At 44.4% G+C, this 20,204-nt stretch overlaps 1 protein-coding gene across 4 annotated transcripts in view; it reads left to right on the top strand.

Moving 5' to 3' along the window:
• LOC139584298 (protein Jade-1-like) overlaps positions 1 to 20,204 on the top strand; it is a 144,717-nt gene that overhangs the window by 43,801 nt on the left and 80,712 nt on the right. For 3 of the 4 annotated variants that reach the window (XM_071415980.1, XM_071415971.1, XM_071415990.1), the window contains 2 exons: positions 3,889 to 4,046; positions 17,790 to 17,885. In XM_071415980.1, the coding sequence (XP_071272081.1) occupies positions 3,889 to 4,046; positions 17,790 to 17,885 (254 nt within the window). The remainder of the gene's footprint in view (positions 1 to 3,888; positions 4,047 to 17,789; positions 17,886 to 20,204) is intronic. The other variant, XM_071416000.1, reaches the window with a different exon arrangement.

The following is a 20,204-nucleotide window of genomic DNA, read 5'->3' on the forward strand; positions in this document are numbered from 1 at the left end:
GTGCCCTATCCCTGACCGTTACTGCTGTGTACAGGACGAGTGCTGGGAACGACACTGTCCTCCTGTCATCATTATCATAGCCGATTGACAAGCCCCTGCCAGGGAGTCGCTCATCCTCAGCTGTAAACACACATACATCATCTCGTATGTGTATACTATAGTGTATTACTATATTATATTCTATAGTATTCTACTGTATCTTAGTCCGCTCCGCTCCGACATCGCTCGTCCATATGTATATAGTCTTAATTCATTCCTTACTTAGATTTGTGTTGGGTATATGTTGTGTACTTTGTTAGATATTACTTGTTAGATATTACTGCACTGTCGGAGCTAGAAGCACAAGCATTTCGCTACACCCTCAATAACATCTGCTAATCACGTGTATGTGACCAATAACATTTTATTTGATTTCCACAACACACTGTTTGATATAAGAAAGGGAGGGAAAGGGGAATAAAGGGAGAGGGGGAAGAGAGGAAACAGGGGTGGAAGTAGAGATGGATGGAGTAAAGGGGGAGGGAGGGCGAGGGCTGGAAGTAGAGATGGATGGGGGAGGGAGGGCGAGGGGTGGGGTGGGGTGGAAGTAGAGATGGATGGGGAAAGGGGGAGGGAGGGCGAGGGGTGGGGTGGGAGTAGAGATGGATGGGGTAAAGGGGGAGGGAGGGCGAGGGGTGGGGTGGAAGTAGAGATGGATGGGGTAAAGGGGGAGGGAGGGAGGAGTGGACATTAAAAGCAGGGACCTTGTAATTCTGTTTCCCTGACATTAATTAGCTGTGGTTGGGTTGTATAAACACGGCAGTAAAAATGAATCACTGACACACCCTCTCCTCTCCTGCTGGGTGTTGGAGAGCGAACAGGAGATCATCCTGACTGTCCTCCCCCAGTTCTGCTCTGCTGAAGGGGAGGAGGATTCATCTTGGCCTCGGTTCACTGTCTGAGACACACGCATGCACACATCTCACACACACACACACTTTCTCTTTGCTCTCTCTGTCCCACACACACTTTCCGTCCCACACACACACTCTCCGTCCCCCACACACTGTCTCACACACACTCGCTACATTGCATTATTTATTTGCGCTGGCAGACACCCTGGTCGACCAAGGCGACTTTCACCCGGCTGTCTGCCTGGGTTTTTACATATGGCCTTTTCATATACAGCCTAGCACTTACTGGGGCTGCTGCGTTCGCTTTCTCAGCTTCTCCACATTAATCCCAGGAAGAGAAAGAGCTCTTCTAGATAAAGGTGTGAGGCCCAAATGGCACCTTTTTCCCGTATAGTGCACTACCTTTGGCTAGAGCCCTATGGGCCCCGATCAAAAGCAGTGCACTAAAAAGGGAATAGGGGGCCATTTGGGACTCATCCAGAGAAATCTATCCTTCCTGCCCTCCGGTCATAAAGGTCAACTCCCCTGTGACCTAACCATTACTCCCGCTCTATCTTCTCCCTTCCTCTTCATTTAGCTTTCTCCAGTCTCTCTTTCAGCTGTCTTTCAACTCGCTCGCTCCCGCTCTGAGACACGTATCCTCCCTCTCTCTGTTTATCAACGCCCAGTATCCCTCCCCCTGTTTCTGAAGTAAGAAGAAAGAAACGCACTAGGAGTCCTTGGCTATATCTATGCGTGTGCTAGTGAGAGCATCAGCGGAGGAATGGAGGATAACGGCGAGAGGGAGGGAAGATGGAAGGATGTAGGAAGGGATAGGTACAGGCAGCGAGCTAATAAAGCAGGGGATAAGCAGGGGCTTCTTAAGGAATGATAACGTGTATAATGAAGTGGGTGTCAAAGCTGATCTGCCAGCCTGGTTGGATAATGCTCTGCATGGCATGGTGGGCCCGTGCCTGTTGTCCTTGAGGAAGGTTGGTGTAGGTTTGGGGGATCAGTGCTTCTTATGGGACTGATCACATCAGTGTTGCCCCGCAGGTCCCCGCCAGGGCACAGGGTTGAGACCCACTGGGTTCATCCCAAATGGGACCCTATTCTCTTTTGTAGTGCACTACTTTTGACCAGGGCCCTATGGGTAGTGCACTATAAAGGGAATAGGGTGCCATTTGGGGAAAAGGCTTCACGTTGTATGAAAGGGCAGTCCTTTAGACTTATATTGTAAGCACAAAACAAGCCAAAGTCACATGGCGATCACTGTTGTACTGTTGCAGGTGGCAGTGGTGTTGATATCCGGTAGCCCAGGTCAAATAACCGCTACAACTAACGCTACACAGTCTTTGTGTATGCAAAGCCTGCATAAAAACGGCCAATTTCAACATCTGACAAAAGGCCACCGGCAGACCAACAACTTGGTCAGATTTCATAGGAAATATAAAAGAAAAGAAAGAGCTGGGCATCAGGATGCTCTGTGCCTCAGAGCCCGGTGTGAGGCGAGGGGCTTTGTCCCAAATGGCACCCTATTCCCTTATAGTGCACTACCCATAGGGCCCTGGTCAAAAGTAGTGCACTATAAAGAGAATAGGGTGTCATTTGGGATGCACACAGTGACACATGTACAATGGAGATTCCCTGTTGACGATGATTTTTGAGTTTGAGATCTGCTATACCGACGCAAATGATTGGTATGATGATAATTTGACAGTGACTGAAACTCTTTCTGTTGTGTTTTTCCATGTGTCAATTTGAGTGAAACCCTGTTTCTCTCGCTGTCTTCTGTCAGGTGTTCTTTATAGCGTTAGTTGTAAAGTAGTGCTGAGTGATTAACTGAAATAATAGTTTTTCGGTTATTAAACAACTAATTGACCGATGTCGATTCAGTTACTTAAATTCTATTTAGTTCGTGTTTTTTTGTGAGCCCAATGTGCCGTTTCTCTCTAGAGCGAAATCGAATCATTCATGAGAGAAATTAAGTCTAGAACTATGTGGGATACTGGTTTGAAGGGAGACGTAATTTTCATTAAGCAAGTATTCAACCTAGTTCAGCGCAGAAACGTGATAATTAACTACAATGACAATAATCCATTGCGCCTTTTCTTTCCGGCTCGGACAGAGACGGACACACTTACGCCTGCTACGTTAGGTTGCATACAGACCGCATGAAAGAGGAATGTACACAACACAATGAGGAGAGAGCTAGAGAAGGTTTGTGAAAGTATGCCTTATCTACTTTGAAGAGCTAGTAAAATGATTTCGTCAGCTCTGCAGCATACTTAGGCAGGCTAGCCTAGCTAAATAAGATGACTAAAGATAGTACAGTATGGGGAGCACAGAGATGACGTTAGATGGTCTGGCTGGCTGGCTGCTACTGACTGAGCAGAGATGCGATGATGAAAAATAATAAAGTAATCAAATAATAAAGTAATTAAATAAAAAGTAAGTAATATTCACAGAAATATTTTATTTCATAGTCATTTCCAATTTTCTATTGATGTCTACCCAATGTGACCCTGACAGAGACAATGAAATATTTTCAATGTTTTGGCAATTGAATGTTCACTATTTTTGGCTTTGTAATTTCCATTAAAAAGCTGTAAAATCTTTTCTGTAATTTCCAATTTTTTTTTTTTTTTTACGGAACCAATCTCAAACACTAATCACTCAGCACTATTGTAAAGGCTCTTTCACCTGTGCTACTTTACACCCCCTTCGACAATACTTAGTTCGCCAAATTATGTCATTGCGTCTTTTTTTGTGCTCACGATATCACCCTAAAGTTGACCTAAATGGACTGCCCCCCCATACAACGGGCAGCCTGAGTGATGGTAATGTTTAGGTTGCAATGTTTTTAGCCTGAAACCTGTCATGTTTTCTCAAATTCAAACTGCTATACAGATGCAAATGATTGTTATCATAATCATTTGACTCAAACACTCTCGCTTTGCGTTGTGAATGGTGTCCGTATGACTGAAACTCTCTCTGTCTGTGCGTTTCCGGTCAGGTGTTCCGGACGGACTTCATCACGGCCATGAAGCTGCCAGACTCGGCCCAGCTGGGCCCTGATGACTTCTACGTGCTGTCTGACCCCTGGAGACAGGAGTGGGAGAAGGGGGTCCAAGTCCCTGCCAGCGTAGACGCCATCCCAGAACCTGTCGTCAGGTAGGGAGGATGTTTACTGTTTGAGGGCTCTATTAAAATCACCTGACTCCATTTTGTTTTACCAGGGTTCTGTTTTGTTAGGTTTTCGCTTTCAAAATCCCCCCCAAAATTTCAATAGAAAAACAATGTTTAAACCACATCAGGAGACTACTTTTGAGCTATAGGGAAAATGTGAGACGAATTCCATTGCACACCTAGCAAGAGGCTGTCGTTTAGTGATTGTTTTTGCAACGCTATATGAGATGGTAGAGTTTGCAAAACAAAACTAGCCACTGGATGCAAATAATCATGATATCATTCTGCAAGGTAAGCATAGGCTACTTTGTATGTCACATTTAATTGACAAGGTTTTTGGGAACGCCTTTCCATCTACCAGAATATTTTTCATGAGCCTCATTGCCGATGACTACACAAAGTGCCAGCTGCACGGGGAAATTCTGTTTGCCTATTCAGAAAGTTGCAGGAATCACGAATCACATTCTGTTCGTATCTTATGACAGACTTGGGTAAATTTTAAAGAAATATTCAATTCATTTAGTTTATTCAATACTAAGTTCAATACATTTTTTGAATATTGTTGAATTCCATTTTTTTGTGATTCCGTCCACATTTTTAGGGCCCTACTGTTTGAATGCTTTCACTGCTCTGATACAGTGCAACCAGGAAAAACAACCACACTCTGAACCCTCACACACCAACAACACTGTTTGAATGCTTTCATTTATTCTGATACAACTCTGATAAGTGAAGTGTGTGTGTGTGTGGTTGTGAGGCAGAGGTAAAGTGGGGGGTAGAGAAGTCACCAAAGGGACTGGGTCACAGGGCAACATCAACAAACCTCAGTGCTTTACTCTCCTGCTCGTACAGGAAACACAATGTGCCCAATCACACACAAAAAGGACCGCCGTTGGGAAACACTGCAGAGGACACATTCTCACACACACACACACACACACACACACACACACACACACACACACACACACAGACCTGTGTGCTTAGCTTCAGTGTAACGTTGCAGCATGTTGCATTGCCTGGCTCTTGGCTATCATCATCTCCCACAGACAGACGGGCGTGTGGCAGTATCGGAGTCCCCCCCCCCCCCCACACACACACACACGCCCCATTCCCCACCACACACATTTGACAGGTTTTACTGGAAGTGATCACAGCAGCACCATGTGTTCTAGAGGTCAGGTCAGCTGCATTGTGAGAAAGGGTTTGTAGTGGGCCCTTAAGTGCTGCTCAGTGTCCAGGGATCGTAGGATCACACACCAACCAGGGTTCATAGGATCTGGGAACATGGAGATGTTGGTCGGCGTTCGTCAGATGGGGGGGGGGGGACTACACAGACTGGGTTGTAGGCTTATTCCTCTCCCAGAGTGAGGATGGGAGACTGGGGCGCACGCACACACACTCATGCGGTGACACACACACACACCTACACACACACCTACATAGAGACTCACGGAGTGAGGCAGAGGTAAAGTGGGGGGTAGAGAAGTCACACCAATGGGACTGGGTCACAGGGAAACATCAACAAACCTCAGTGCTTTACTCTCCTTCTGGTCATGCAGGAAACACAGTGTGCAAAGATGGATTGGATAGATAAGCTGTGTGTAGACCTGGATAGATAGCCTAGTGGTTAGAGCGTTGGGCCAGTAACCGAAAGGATCGAATCCCCGAGCTGACAAGGTAAAAATCGGTCTTTCTGCTCCTGAACAAGGCAGTTAACCCACTGTTCCCCGGTAGGCCGTCATTGTCAATAAGAATTTGCTCTTAACGGACTTAGTTAAATAAATATGAATTAAAAAAGGTACAAATTAGGAGAGGAACAGATGAGGGTAACTAGATAAGTGGATGGAAAGATTCACAAATTAGCATGTGCTTGTCTTGATTGATTGATTTATTTAGAATGTGGGGAGATGCAGGGATAGATGGTTGAAGGTAGATAATAAGTGAGTTGACTGCACTTAAAAATAATGACATCTTCCAAAGAATTGTGGAAAGGAAAAGCTGCAGGGCCTGTCGGTCTCAGCTAGCCTTGCGTTCTCTCTCGGGCTCGCAGTCCTCCTCTTCTCGTCCACTGTGCGGCCCTCGCTCTGTCTGTACGAGCTCACTGTGCCGTCGTGGTTTCCGATAAACACTTAATGGTCGAAGAGAAAGACCGAGATGGCTCGGTCCCTGTGTTTGTGGTCCTTTTCAGAGAGAGAGAGAGAGAGACCCCCCCCCCCCACTCCCTTGGCCAAGTGGAAGTAATTAGCCGTTGCATAACAGTCTCATTCGGCAGACAGAGAATGACGAATTGGCACGGTCTCTTTAGCCTCAGTCCCCATTGAAACGCAGGGGAAAGAAATCATTACATGTACGAGAACCTTCTTTTCTCCTAATGAGAAAAGGCTTGACGCAGCAGCAGCAAAGGCAATTTTTTATTTTCTTCTGTTGACTGTGGTGGCGGCATACTGGAAACCATCATACTTCGAAAAGACTTTGTCTTTTGGTTTGGCCTGAGGGGAAGAGGAGAGAAACTGAACAGTAGCTGAGAAAAAGGGCGAGCGAGTGCATGGCTTGGTGGCTCAGTGGGGAGATAAAATACGTTTTGGGGTTCAGAGGTCTAGAGAGCCGAGGAGCAGGGCCTTGACCTAGGAAACTAGCATTGCTTCCCCAGGGAACAACCTCATCTCAGTCCTAGGCTACGTCCCAAATGGCACCATATTCGGTATAGTGCACTAACTGTGGCCAGAGCCTTTGATCAGCTCAAGGCTGCATCCTTTCCCAGCAGACCAGGCTTGAAATCACAGTACACTATTTTATGTCCACTTCAACAACTGGAACCTCCCCAAACTCCTTCCATGCAAGACTCCTTCTATGATGATGATTGACATTATAAAGAGACAGGCTTTCGGCCAAGGATGAGCATGGGTCAAAGAGGTTTTAAGAACCCACTGCTCTGTACCACATCATTACCAAACTGACTGGTTCTGCCTGGCCTGGGTCACTGGGTTCAGGATTGACTGAGCTTGGCTTGCTGCTCTCTGGCCTGGCTCTGCTTGGCTTGGTAATGGTAACTCGGACCGCAGCCTGCCTGCTGTCTGTCTAATCCCAGTGCCTGGGCCTGCAGGCCTGCAGTTTCCAGAGCAAACCTGGGTTCAATACTGTTTGAAAACTTTCAAAATAGTTTGTGTTTGCTTTAGTCAGCCTGGAGTGCTGGGGGTGGGATCCATATGCGTCAGGAAGCTCAATCAAGCCCAGCTGAAGTATTAGATGTGGTTTTGAATAGTATTTGAACCCAGGTGTGGTCTCCTGTTCTCCAGAGCTGCTGTGCAGAACAGGCTTTGTAAGAGTCCAGTCATGCTGTTGTAAGCTCACTCACCAGGGTGGCTGGATGGAGGGGCGCCATCACTTCTAGGCCTATACTCTCCTGTTAACTATGTCACAGGGATGCCCTCTCCTTTCATTGTCTTATCTATGGCTTGGTGAACTCTGGTTCAATCCCACAACCACCCCTTGCCCCTACCCCCTATGCACGGAAAATAATAGATCATTTTAAGCAATACGAAGGTAAATATGCTCAGGTTTGGACTCTCTGGTCACTTTTTCTATGCGCCAGTAACCCATCAGTGGATTAGTAGACCTCGCTGTAGTGGTACACCACCTATTGAGTTGAAGACTGGTTTAGTAAAACGGGAGATGAAATCCACGCGAGCTGTGCTTGGAATCGTAAGCACATAGATCACTGAAAGTAGGCTATTAAGTCATTTGTATTACATCCTAAAGCACAAAATTCTCCAAAGGATGTATGTGTGTATAAGCTGTCCCCAGTGTGTGTGTGGGGGGGGCTTGTGTGTGTGTTTTACAGTAGTGGTCCCTTGGGTTGTATGTGTTTGTGCGTTTAGTTGGGCGCGAGTGTGTGTGTGTGTGTGTGTGTTATTTCTCCCTTGGGTGGTGCAGCTGGATCTCTTCGCAAGGAAAAGCAGTCCTCCCACCAAAAGCAGTGTGCATGCCACAGCTATGAATCCAGCCTACAGACACACACACTCACCCTCCACACCAGTACTTGTGGTTGGACCCGTGTGGCGGATCAAAGCTGTGTGCTATGCATCGTGGGCTGAGCAACATCTGGGGCATTAAAGGGTTCCCTACGAACTCCCATCTGCCTGCCCTCTCTCCTGTGCCTGCATGTGTGTTTCTATGCGAGCTCGTTGTGTGTCTGTCTACATGTATGTATCACGTGTTGTGCACCCTGCCACCTCAGACATACAGACCGCTTTAGGGGGAAAGCTCTAGTTGTTGATCATCCCACATGAAACAACAGGCAGCTCCGTTGTTATCAGTTCCACTGCTGCCCTGTGGTGCATGTCTCTGTGGTGTTTTTCTTTGTGGTTTGGTGAGGGGCCCCTCATGCCAATAGCTGTGGCCACTGCGGGCTCTGCAGGTGGCAGCAGGACCTTCAGAGGCTGAGTCCCAAATATCAACCTATTCCCTATATAGTGCACTGCTTTTGACCAGACCCCTATGGGCCCTATAAAGGGAATAGGGTACTCTTTGGGACACAACCTCTGCTCGGTTTCGCCTGGGTGACTCATCCTCACTTACTCACTTCCCACTCCTTCTCACAAATGACGCTATTTCCTGCTCATCAGGGACCAGGAGACCGTTGGTTCAGCAGCCTTTTCCTTTTTGTTTTTGAATATCTCTGGTAGGGAGAAGGAGACTAGGGGAGACACAGGCTCAGAAGTACACTACACACATGTAGCAAGCCAAGCAATCCACAGCAGGTGTTAGCAAAACGGACGAAGCCTAAACAACTGTCTCGCCTAGAGATGCGCCGATATCGATATCCGATATTTTCCTAGTCCCCCAAAAAAACGATATTTGAAATTTTTGCGGCTTTTTAAGCATTCTAGTACAGTTAAATAGTTACTCATGGACGCAGCGTTCTAAGGCACTGCATCTCAGTGCAAGAGGCGTCACTACAGTCCCTGGTTCGAATCCAGGCTGTATCACACATCGTTCGTGAGTGTGAGTCCCATATGGCGGCGCACAATTGGCCCAGCGTCGTCTGAGTTTGGCCGGGGTAGGCCGTAATTGTAAATAAGAATTTGTTCTTAACTGACTTGCCTAGTTAAATAAAGGTTACACACACACGCACACAAATACCACACACACCACACCACCGACCCCCAAAAAGTTTTTTTGTTGGCATTTACGTGTGTCCCCATTACCAGTAAAACATCATCAAAACCTTTTTTTCACTTACTTGCTGTGCTGTTTCGTTGTTCTTTTGTTCAGTCGTTTCATTCTCAACCAGGATTTCATCACACATGTCAGGCAGTGAAGTTTCAGCTCTGTCTGTCCGTGGCCTCTCTTCCTCGGTGCGCACTTTCGCTGTGTCCGTTTCCATCTTGTCCAGCTGTGTATGTAACATTTCACGTAAACCCTGTTTCGTGTCTGCATCGAAGTAGCGGTCCTTGTACCTAGCATCGAGCCTGGTGGCGACACAGTAAAGAGGCTCCGAGAGAATGCCACCGGCTCACTTGTTCACAGCCTCAAGTAGTTTTGTAAGTTTTAACCCCGCGGTCTGTGTCGGCAGTTTTGTTGAGCAGGCGTTTCAATTCCACGACGGAGGATATCACGTCTGCTCCAGACACAGTCGATGAGTTTATTTCTCCAGTCAGTTGTTCAAACGGCGCTAGGAGTGTGTTCAAGTTTCAAACATGTTCTCAAATGCCATTTGAAATGGCAGCAGCGGTATGAGAACCAGCACATTCTTGGGCATGCAATACGGCTTTCCTCAGTACGAAATCCTCGTCGACCCGCTGTGCGGTCAGACTCACTCAGCATGCTCATGGGGCTGACGTCGCTGGTCCGAATGTCAGTCGTGACGTTAATAGCAGTAGCTCATAGATGTACGTTTCAACAATACTGTGTAACTCCGGTAGGGCAACATCTGAAAAATTGTGTGTACCGGGGCTCGACCAGTCGGCGAAAGCCAACATCATCCACGACATAGGACGGTTGATTGTCAAGGGCAATGAATTCCATTGTCTTGACGTTGATGGATTTCTCCTTTTGAGCTGTCTCGCTGACGATGTTGGCATTTTTAGCTAATATCGTCCGATTCCGATATGCTCACCGATTTTATATCGTGCATCCCTTGTCTCACCAGTCACTTCTATTTCAAATCCTGTGGTTTGTAGCTAAAAGTTGGATGTCAAGAGGAAACCTCGTCGTTGACCGACATACTCCAGGATTTGAGCTCTGATATTTAATATGAGGTGACAGTACAGAATATACAGTGCATTCGGAAAGTATTCAGACCTATTCCCTTTTTCCGTTACAGCCTTACTCTAAAATGTATAAAATATTTCCCCCCCCCCTCATAAATCTACACACAATACCCCATAATGACAAAGGAGGGGGAAAAAAGGTTTTGGGAAATGTAAAAAAAAAAAAAAAACTGAAATACCTTATTTACATATGTATTCAGACCCTTTGCTATGTGACACGAAATTGAGATCAGGTGCATCATGTTTCCATTGATCATCCTTGAGATGTTTTGACAACTTGATTGGAGTCTACCTGCAATTCGGCCTGCAATTCGACCCCCAAATTTTTTGTTTGATTAAAAACATCAGCAAATCAGCTCCAAGCGATATTTTATTTTAACCCCCTTCTCGCCCCATTTTCGTGGTAGCTGGCTCCAAGTGATTTCAAATGTTGTAAATCTGTTCCAAAGTATTCCCACACATAATAAAGAGATATACAGTAACAGTCAAGTTTGGACACACCGACTCATTCCAGGGTTTTTCTTTATTTTTACTATTTTCTACATTGTAGAATAATAGTGAAGACATCAAAACTATGAAATAACACACATGGAATCATGTAGTAACCAAAAAAATATTAAACAAATCAAAATATATTTTATATTTGAGATTCTTCAAAGTAGCCACCCTTTGCCTTGATGACAGCTTTGCACACTCTTGGCATTCTTTGTGGGAACTCCTTCAAGACTGTTGGAAAAGCATTCCAGGTGAAGCTGGTTGAGAGTGCCAAGAGTGTGCAAAGCTGTCATCAAGGCAAAGGGTTATTATGTTTGTAGAAATACAAAACTTTCAATCATTCAATGGTATGTCATCACTATACTTTACATTCCGACATTACATGTATCCATCGCAGTGCTATTCTATACCGTTGAAGTACAGTTCTAGGTCATTGTGCATACCATATGTAGGTCATATGAACTTCATCCACAATGATTCTGACGATTTTGGAGCTGTATAGGATTGAGGCCAACACATCTCTCCCAGGCTTCCCCAACCAGCTCTCCGGACTTCCGAAGACAAGGTCACATGCACCCTCACGTATAGCGTTCTTGTCTTCCACCACACACTGCTCTGAGACCCAGGGCTGTTGCTTTGCGGGTTTCGTCATCCGTCCACTAAAGTCTTTAGCCGGGAGACGACTGTCAGAATTGGAGGTTGTTTTCCGAGCTTTTTAAAGACTAGAACTAGCTAGCTGGTAAATTAGACTTTCCCCCAGAGCTCGTTGGCGAGACCGCCAATACATCTTCCTCTCGCACGAAGGCTCGAAAATGCTCCAATTTAGTCCTGTTTTAATTAAATCTCTAAGCTGGTCATTACTATGTGGCAGTGTCGTCTCTCTATCTCCTTTTCAGAAAGCCCCATCAGAGTATTTCTCCCCACAGTTTGTCTAGCTGGGCTAGCTAGCTATATTTAGCTTGGCTTGTTTACTTCTAGTGGGGGTGTAGAAAATTGACAAGGAAGCGTGGGGGGTGTTGCACATGCGCATATCGTGCATATGAGAAACAATCAAAAAGTTTGCTCAAATGAGCGAATATTGAATTTTACACAGTGGGTCACAACTCTTTGTTGTGTAGTCTCATCAACTAAACTTCTTCTGTGCGTGATTTTAAAATAATCGGTTCAAGAACATTCATCTGGTGTAATAGAAGCAATTATTGGTACCATCATGGTTGTCTTAAAAAAAAGTTTTATTTACACGAATATTGCCATTTTCCCTTTCACTATAATGGGGGATCCTACCGTGCCTGCAATACTGCGGTCGGCCTTGAACTTCTTGGCTTCAATGAGAGGGGGCAGTCCTTCTCCCCTGGTTTGGACCTAGGCAGACCGGAAATAAAACACTTACAGTGGGAAGAAAAAGGATGTGAACCCTTTGGAATTACCTGGATTTCTACATAAATTAGTCATAAAATTTGTAGACATAAAGTCACAACAATAGACAAACACTTAAACTAAACTAACACACAAACAATTGATTTTTCATGTGGTTTATTGAACACACTGTATTCACAGTGCAGCTTGGAAAAAGTATGTGAACCTTTGGATTTAATAACAGGTTGACCCTCCTTTGGTAGCAGAAACCTCAACCAAATGTTTTCTGTAGTTGCGGATCAGACCTGCACAACGGTCAGGAGGAATTGTGGACCATTCCTCTTTACAAAACTGTTTCGGTTCCACAATATTCTTGGGATGTCTGGTGTGAACCGCTCTCTTGAGATGCTGTGGCATGACCTCAATCGGGTTGAGGTCAGGACTGACTGGGTCACTCGAAGGCATATTTTCTTTTGTTGAAGCCATTCTGTTGTTGATTTAATTGTCTTTCGGGTTGTTGTCCTGTCGCATCACCCAACTTCTGTTGAGCTTCAATTGGTGGACAGATCGCCTAACATTCTCCTGCAAAATGTCTTGATAAACTTGGGAATTCGTTTTTCTGTCTGACAGCAAGCTGTCCAGGACCTGAGGCAGCATAGCAGCCCCAAACCATGATGCTCCCTCCACCATAGTTTCCAGTTGGGATGAGGTTTTGATGTTGGTGTGCTGTGCCTTTTTTCCCTCCACATATAGTGTTGTGTGTTCCTTCCAAACAACTCAACTGTAGTTTCATCTGTCCACAGAATATTTTGACAGTAGCGCCGTGGAACATCCAGGTGCTCTTTTGCAAACTTCAGACGCGCAGCAATGTTTTTTTGGACAGCAGTGGCTTCTTCCATGGTGTCCTCCCATGAACATAATTCTTCTTGTTTAGTGTTTTCGGTATTGCAGACTCGTCAACAGAGATGTTAGCATGTTCCAGAGATTTTTGTAAGTCTTTAGCTGACACTATAGGATTCTTCTTAACCTCATTGAGCATTCTGCGCAGTGCTCTTGCAGTCATCTTTGCAGGACGGCCACTCCTAGGGAGAGTAGCAACAAGGCTGAACTTTCTCCATTTATAGACAATTTGTATTACCATGGACTAATGAAAGTCAAGGCTTTTAGAGATACTTTTGTAACCCTTTCCAGCTTTATGCAAGGCAACAATTCTTAATCTTAGGTCTTCTGAGATCTCTTTTGTTCAAGGCATGGTTCACATCAGGCAATGCTTCTTGTGAATAGCAAACCCACATTTTGTGAGGGTTTTTTATAGGGCACGGCAGCTCTAACCAACATCTCCAATCTCGTCTCATTGATTGAACTCCAGGTTAGCTGACTCCTGACTTCAATGGAGAAGTCAGTAGCCTAGGGGTTCACATACTTTTTCCAACCTACACTGTGAATGTTTAAATAATGTATTCAATAGACAATCATTTGTGTGTTATTAGTCTAAGGAACACTGAGTTTGTCTATTGTTGTGACTTAGATGAAGATCAGATCAAATTTGATGTAAAATTTATGCAGACATCCAGGTAATTCCAAAGGGTTCACATACTTTTTCTATGCTGAAAAAATCTCACTCACTCACTACACTTCCTCATCCAGCAAAACATAGCTGGCAACGAGAAGCCATTCTCTTTAATGACCTCATCAGGGATGCCAGAGCACCCTGGCCAGTCACTCTCGCCTCCCCGCTTTAAGGAGAGTAAATGCTGTGTTACCCAGCAGACCCCAACGTCTCAGCTCTCTTTTAAAGAACCAGCCACCCAACACTACCATGCACCGCTTTGCAGTGTTTCGTTTAGCCTCTCCTTCTCTTCTCTTTATTCTCTCATCCTCCCATTCTCCTCTCGTCCTTCACTCAAGGTTTGGTGTTTTTTCTCTGAGGTGGCGTAGTCGTGTTTCTTCTTCCTGCTGGAGGCTCCGGTGTTCTGTTTTGCTGCGTTGTCCACTACTTTGTTTTGGATGACCTTGTTCTAAGCGACTGACCGACCCGTTTCTCTCGCTGCGTTTTTGGATAGAGGGAGAAATATTAGAGGGCGAGGGATGACAGAGGAAATGCATGACGGTAGTGGTTAAAATTACACCTTCCTCTCAGAGAAATTAAGTGAAGGACTGAACCACAGACCAGACAGACTAAACGCGTGCCACACAGCAGCCTTCCTTGAGTTGTTGCAGCTCTATGGTCTGAAAGTGGCATCAATTCCTCTTCCTTGTCTCCCTTCACCTTGTGTCACTTCCTGTTGAATGCGGAACAAGGGAGAGTTTGTTGTTTTGAAAGTCTATTGAAAAAGTTTGGTTACTTGCTAGCTACCTACTTGCTAGGTACCTACCCCAAACGCGACGCGGTTGGCATCAGTTGCTGGGACCGCTACTATCTGTCCAGTGATCCTGCCGACCAAGGCGATCTGAGGAGCTGCTTGGCGTAGCAGCTAGCCTAGCTGCTAGCTAGCAGCTTATCAAGCTAGCAGTTTTTTTTTTGAAGGCTTGAACACAGCCCACGATGCGTGGCTGGGACCGCGGATTGTCCTGGGCTTGTGGCTCTCTAGATGTCTTCTGTTGTTTCCAGTCTTCCCTGTGACGTGCCCTGTCTGGAACTATGAGGTGTAACAGCGTAACCTATGTTGCTACCATGACAAAGATCAAAGCCGACGGGAATACCGTTGGCGACAGTGGTGTCTCTATTATAGGTGAGGGATCTTTTAAACTAACAAATAGTTCTACAAGCAGTTAACAACAAGAAAATAGCGTAAAGTGTTGTCCAAATACTGATAGAGTCAACTAATAAAAGAATGGACGACTTGACCAGAGAGGTCCAGGACCTGAAGAACAGTTTGTAGTTCTCCCAGGCTCAGCTTAATGAGTTTAATTGCGTACATCCTCTACGACGGGCTTGTAAAATCGTTCTGGGTTTCTACGCAAATTTCAGTGCATTCTCGTCTGTGTGCCAGAGCGCAGAATAACTGACGGATTTAAGAACGCTCAACACGTTTTGAATATGGTCGGTGTCAGTAAACGTTGGCAAAAAAGCGTAAATTGTTGCCAGCAGCACAGTTGCAGTCACCAACGCTCTGGATAACATAACATCCTAACCAGCTCTGCTAGGGCAAGTAAAATGGTCAGTGAGCTGTACTCTAATCTGTGTATGGAAGTAGCTAGCAAGCTAGCCAACATTAGCCAGTTTGCTTGGCTGGTTAACTGTTGTTTTAGGACAAAACGCTCAGATATTCCCTTAAAGTATTGGGTGGGGCTTAAGCGAGTGTGAACGATGCTGAATGGAAGTAGACAAAGAAGAGCTCTCCAATAGGTACCAAAACATTCAAAGGCCATTTTCTCAAAAGTGAGGTTACAAGTTTATCAACTTTCAAAGCAGAATTACTTTCCCATTGTTCCTCAAATGTAGTGTATGATATACCATTTTGTAGCTCTGTGTTTCTGCTTTTATCCAATGTAAAAATAAAAATAAACAGAATTTCAAATTTTGCTACATAATACCAAAATCAAGGCGGTCGGTCATAAATTACTTGGTTGTTACGTGACTAGGAGTAGTGGGTGCGGAGTCAGGCGCAGAGGGTTAAGGACAACCGTAATTATTCCGGTGAAAGAAAGGTCACGCCAAAACACCAGGCGCATAAAATGACCGGCCCAAAAACAGGACACAACAGTCCGGAGAAATACAAAAATTACACATCCACAAAACCGAGCAGAGAAACAAGCCCTCACAAAAGCAGGTGGGCATAACCGGCTTAAATAGCCATAAACAAACCCCAAACAAGAAACAGGTGTAACCAATAAGACAAAACCAACAGAAAAGGAAAAAGGGGATCGGTGGCAGCTAGTAGACCGGTGACGACGACCGCCGAGCGCCGCCCAAACAGGAAGAGGAGCCACCTTTGGTGGAAGTCGTGACATTGGTGTTACCTTCGATTGTAAACTGTCATGGTCAAAACATATAGATTCAATGGTTGTAAAGATGGGGAGATGTCTGTCCGTAATAAAGATATGCTCTGCTTTTTTGACACAACACTCCACAAAGCAAGGCCTGCTGCAGGCTCTAGTTTTATATTCTCTTGATTATTGTCCAGTCGTAAGGTCAAGTGCTGCAAAGAAAGACCTAGTTAAGCTGCAGCTGCCTAGAATAGTGCGGCACGTTTTGCTCTTCATTTGTAATCAGAGGGCTAATATTAATACTATGCATGCCAGTCTCTCTTGGCGTCACTTCTTGTTTTCATAAGAAACATTAATGTGTTGGAAATTCGAAATAGTTTGCATAGTCAACACACAGCTCTGACGCACAGATTTACACCACCAGACATGCCACCAGGGGTCTTTTCAGTCCCCAGGTCCAGAACAAAGTCAAGGAATTATAGAGCCATGAGTGCATGGAACTCCCATCTTTTATATAGCGCAAGTGAACAGCAAACCTGGTTTCAAAAACAAATAAAGCAACACCTCATGGCACAACGTCTCTCCCCCATGTGACCTACTTGTTGTGTGTATGTATTGACATGTATACAGTGGCGACCTGTCATTCAGCGCCCCACCTGTTTTGAGCCACACGTAGCTAAAAAACGTGTCACATATCGGTTTGCAAACAATGTAAAAAAAATAATAGTATTTGAGTTAATAAAGCCTCCAAACAAACATGGTCTCTTGAGTAAGGCAGCTCCAAAATGCAGGTGTTTCAGCCAAGCTCAGTGCTTTCTGTGGTGGTGGGGCAGCCAGCAGAAAATACAGAGCGTAGGGGTTGGTAATGTTCTTTAGTTGCGCTGTGACTGGATCAGTGTTCTGTCACTCATGGGGACATTACGTCACTGCCAAATCTAAAGGTAGAGCTCGAAAATTCAACCCCCTTTGGTGCTGCCATAGAGTTACATTAGAAGTGGCCATCCAAGAAGGCTCAAGGTTATTGGTCACAGATAAAATTACGCCAAATCACGTTATATCTACTTAGTAGCTTTGATTGGACTGATAATGTCAACATCATGCTTTCAAAATCTTAGCTAGCAGTCATCATCATGAATCAAGTCGACAATCTACTGGCAAATCCTTTTTAATCCTTGTCATTTGAAGAGTAATAATGAAGAGAAATTATAGATAAAATGTATCGGTGCTCATTGGACATAAACATTACTCAACAAGTTGGAAATCGCAAATTCAACAATGAATGGTTTGGAAGGAATCCGTGGCTAACTGCAAGCATTGCAAAGCAATCACTAGCATGCTATTCAGTGGAGCGAGTGTGTGTTCCCAATTCTGGGGACCACAAAAGGGTCTCTTTCCCCCCCCATCTTAAAATGATAAACATTCGACATTGGCCATGCTGTCAATCCACCATGATTTCTGCCGCACTCAAAACAACTGTTAACCCGGAACTTGGAAATCTGAATTCACTGAGTTCAAGACAACTGGGAACTCGGGAGAAAACGAGCTCAGTCTGGCAAAATACATTTTGAACGGTCATCCAACTCGGAATTGTAAGTCGGGAACTCGGCCCTCTTTCTTGAGCTACAACCTGAAGATCACTGACGTCATGATTCAACGTTGTTTTTTCCCCTAGTTGTCTTGAAAGCACCATAAATCCAGAGAATGCCAGACTGATGACAAAATTTACTGCCGTGCCACCTTCCTGTTCAAGTGAGCACAGCACAACAAGGTGAGTCCAAAAATGTCTTGTATGCTGCTGCATAAATTATGTAATATGCCAAGGAGATATGTATACTGTAGCTAAGAAAGTAATACTAAGTGTATGTTGTGTAGTAAGCTGTTAGTAGCCCATGTGCCTCACGCTAATAATTCGGTCTATTTTCCCCTCCCCTTAATTTTGCCTACTGTTCCGACTTGGTGGTGCACGTGTAGCCTATAACCTGTTTGTAGAGAAATGTGATCATTGAATATTGTAAGAGCTCTCATTGTCTGCTTATATGCCCCCTTTATTTATCCTATGGTTCTGACTTAGTGTACAGGGAGAACACTGTAAGAAAGGCCCATGTTCTGTCGCTGTACATTTCAAAAGTGCTGAACAAATTGTTATATTGACTACGTCCGTCCTAGCTCGCTCATTAATATCTTAATTGAAATTACGGATTGCCTCATCTACTTGTTGTCCCCTTATGCCATAGTTTGTACATCTCAATTGTCAGTAGAAACCCCCCTTTTTTTTTTTTTAAGCAAGTGAGCCATATCAGCTATGTTTTTTTTTAAGGCAGTAAATGAGGCTGAGTTGTCTGGCAGCAAAACAGTTAAGGCTCTGCTGATAGCTAAGTGTAGCAGTGGTAAGGTGTTGGGACTCTGCTGTTGGGACAGCTTTATGTAACAGTTTGTGGGCACCGTTTGTCACTGTTATAGTGCGATTAATGTATTGTTTAGCGTTGTGTAGAGGCTTTGCTGGCGTGCATCCCCCAAAACGTTTTTGGGGGTTTGCCCCACCAAGGTTTATATGCTAAAATCGCCACTGCATGTTTGTGTAGCTGATGGATACACACACACACACACTACGTGTTCATGTTTTTACATTTATGTCAATTGTAAAGTATTTTGTTTGTAATGCATTTTTTGTTAAATGTCGGGCACCAGTAAGACTAGCTGTCGCCATTGGTATCGGCTAATGGGGATCCTAATAAATCAAAACCTGCATTGATGACTATTCAGCTTATTCAATGTAAAAAATAAATAAAATAACAACTTTTTTAAAAGAAAGCTCATGTTATTCAGGAGCTTTATTTTATTTTTATTTTTTTTAAACTATTGACAACGTCAGTTTAACTTTTGAATTCCATTTTGTTCTTTTTTTTGTGAGCTCAATGCTCTGTTTCTCAAGAGATCAAGCGTGAACTGTGCGACAAGGTTTAGCGTTGAAAACATGCTAATTAACTACAATGACCATAACCCGTTGTGCGCCTACTTGTCTGCGTGGGGCAGACACGGACAAGGAGAGAGACAGAAGAAGTGCGATTGAGAGGGATAGAGAGCTGTTGCTTCGCAAGTTACAGTATCTCTTCCTGAAAAACATGATCTAAGTGATTGATAGTTGGTATTCAGCAGTCATAAAAGTATGCTTTTACTTTGAACTACAAAAATAGTGATTTTGTCAGACCGCATAGGAAGCAGCTCTATAGTTAAGTCATCAAATAAAACAAATGTTGTATACAGAACTGAAATATGTTAAAGTAATGTGAATAAATTGTTTAAGATGGCTATGCAGAAATCGATCTGCCATTTCCTGGTTGCTAAAATTCAGTTTGTGACAAAGGAAGCAAGTATAGTGTAGAGAATCATTGTACCATCTAAACCGCTGTGAAATATCTTTTCCATAATCAAAAATATTGTATTTTCAGCTGTTTGAAGCTAATGCACATAGAACAGATATACAGCTCCTTAGACTTTGTTTCAATGACCGACATATCTATAACTCACATTTCTATGTAAATTTGGTCAGGTCACTAAAGTTACATATTGCAGCTTTAATAAGTGATTAGCAGTAAGGGCTTGTATTAATTGTTTTATTCTGTTACAGCATTCATCCCACATAATGCATAGTGCATTTAATGTAAAAAAAAAAAGAAAAAAGATAATCTAAATCGAAAACCATGATAATTTTTTTCCATCATCGAACTGAAAACGAACTGACCTCAAACAGCACTAATTGCTCAGCACTATTGTTCATACAGTACCGTAGCCTAGATCCTCAAAATAGAAAAGTACTTCTGCACCGAGTAAGGTCTTTTTGTTAATCTCAAAGGGTTCAGTTACTGAACCCCCAAAACAACACATTTTAAACCGGTGTGGTGGGCTGGCTGGATGCTGGTGGGCTGGCTGCCTGGAAGTGTCTCAGACAGGGAGAGGAATGCAGGAAGAGGGGGCAGAGACTGCTGGTGGGACCCCCCTCCACCCCAACCCCTCTTACTACAGGCCAGGCCAGGTGTCGGTTAGCACTTTACTGTATTGCAGAGTGGCGTGCGTGCGTGCGCGTTCA

Source organism: Salvelinus alpinus, chromosome 1 (genome assembly GCF_045679555.1).
Source record: "Salvelinus alpinus chromosome 1, SLU_Salpinus.1, whole genome shotgun sequence".
Taxonomy (NCBI): domain Eukaryota; kingdom Metazoa; phylum Chordata; class Actinopteri; order Salmoniformes; family Salmonidae; genus Salvelinus; species Salvelinus alpinus.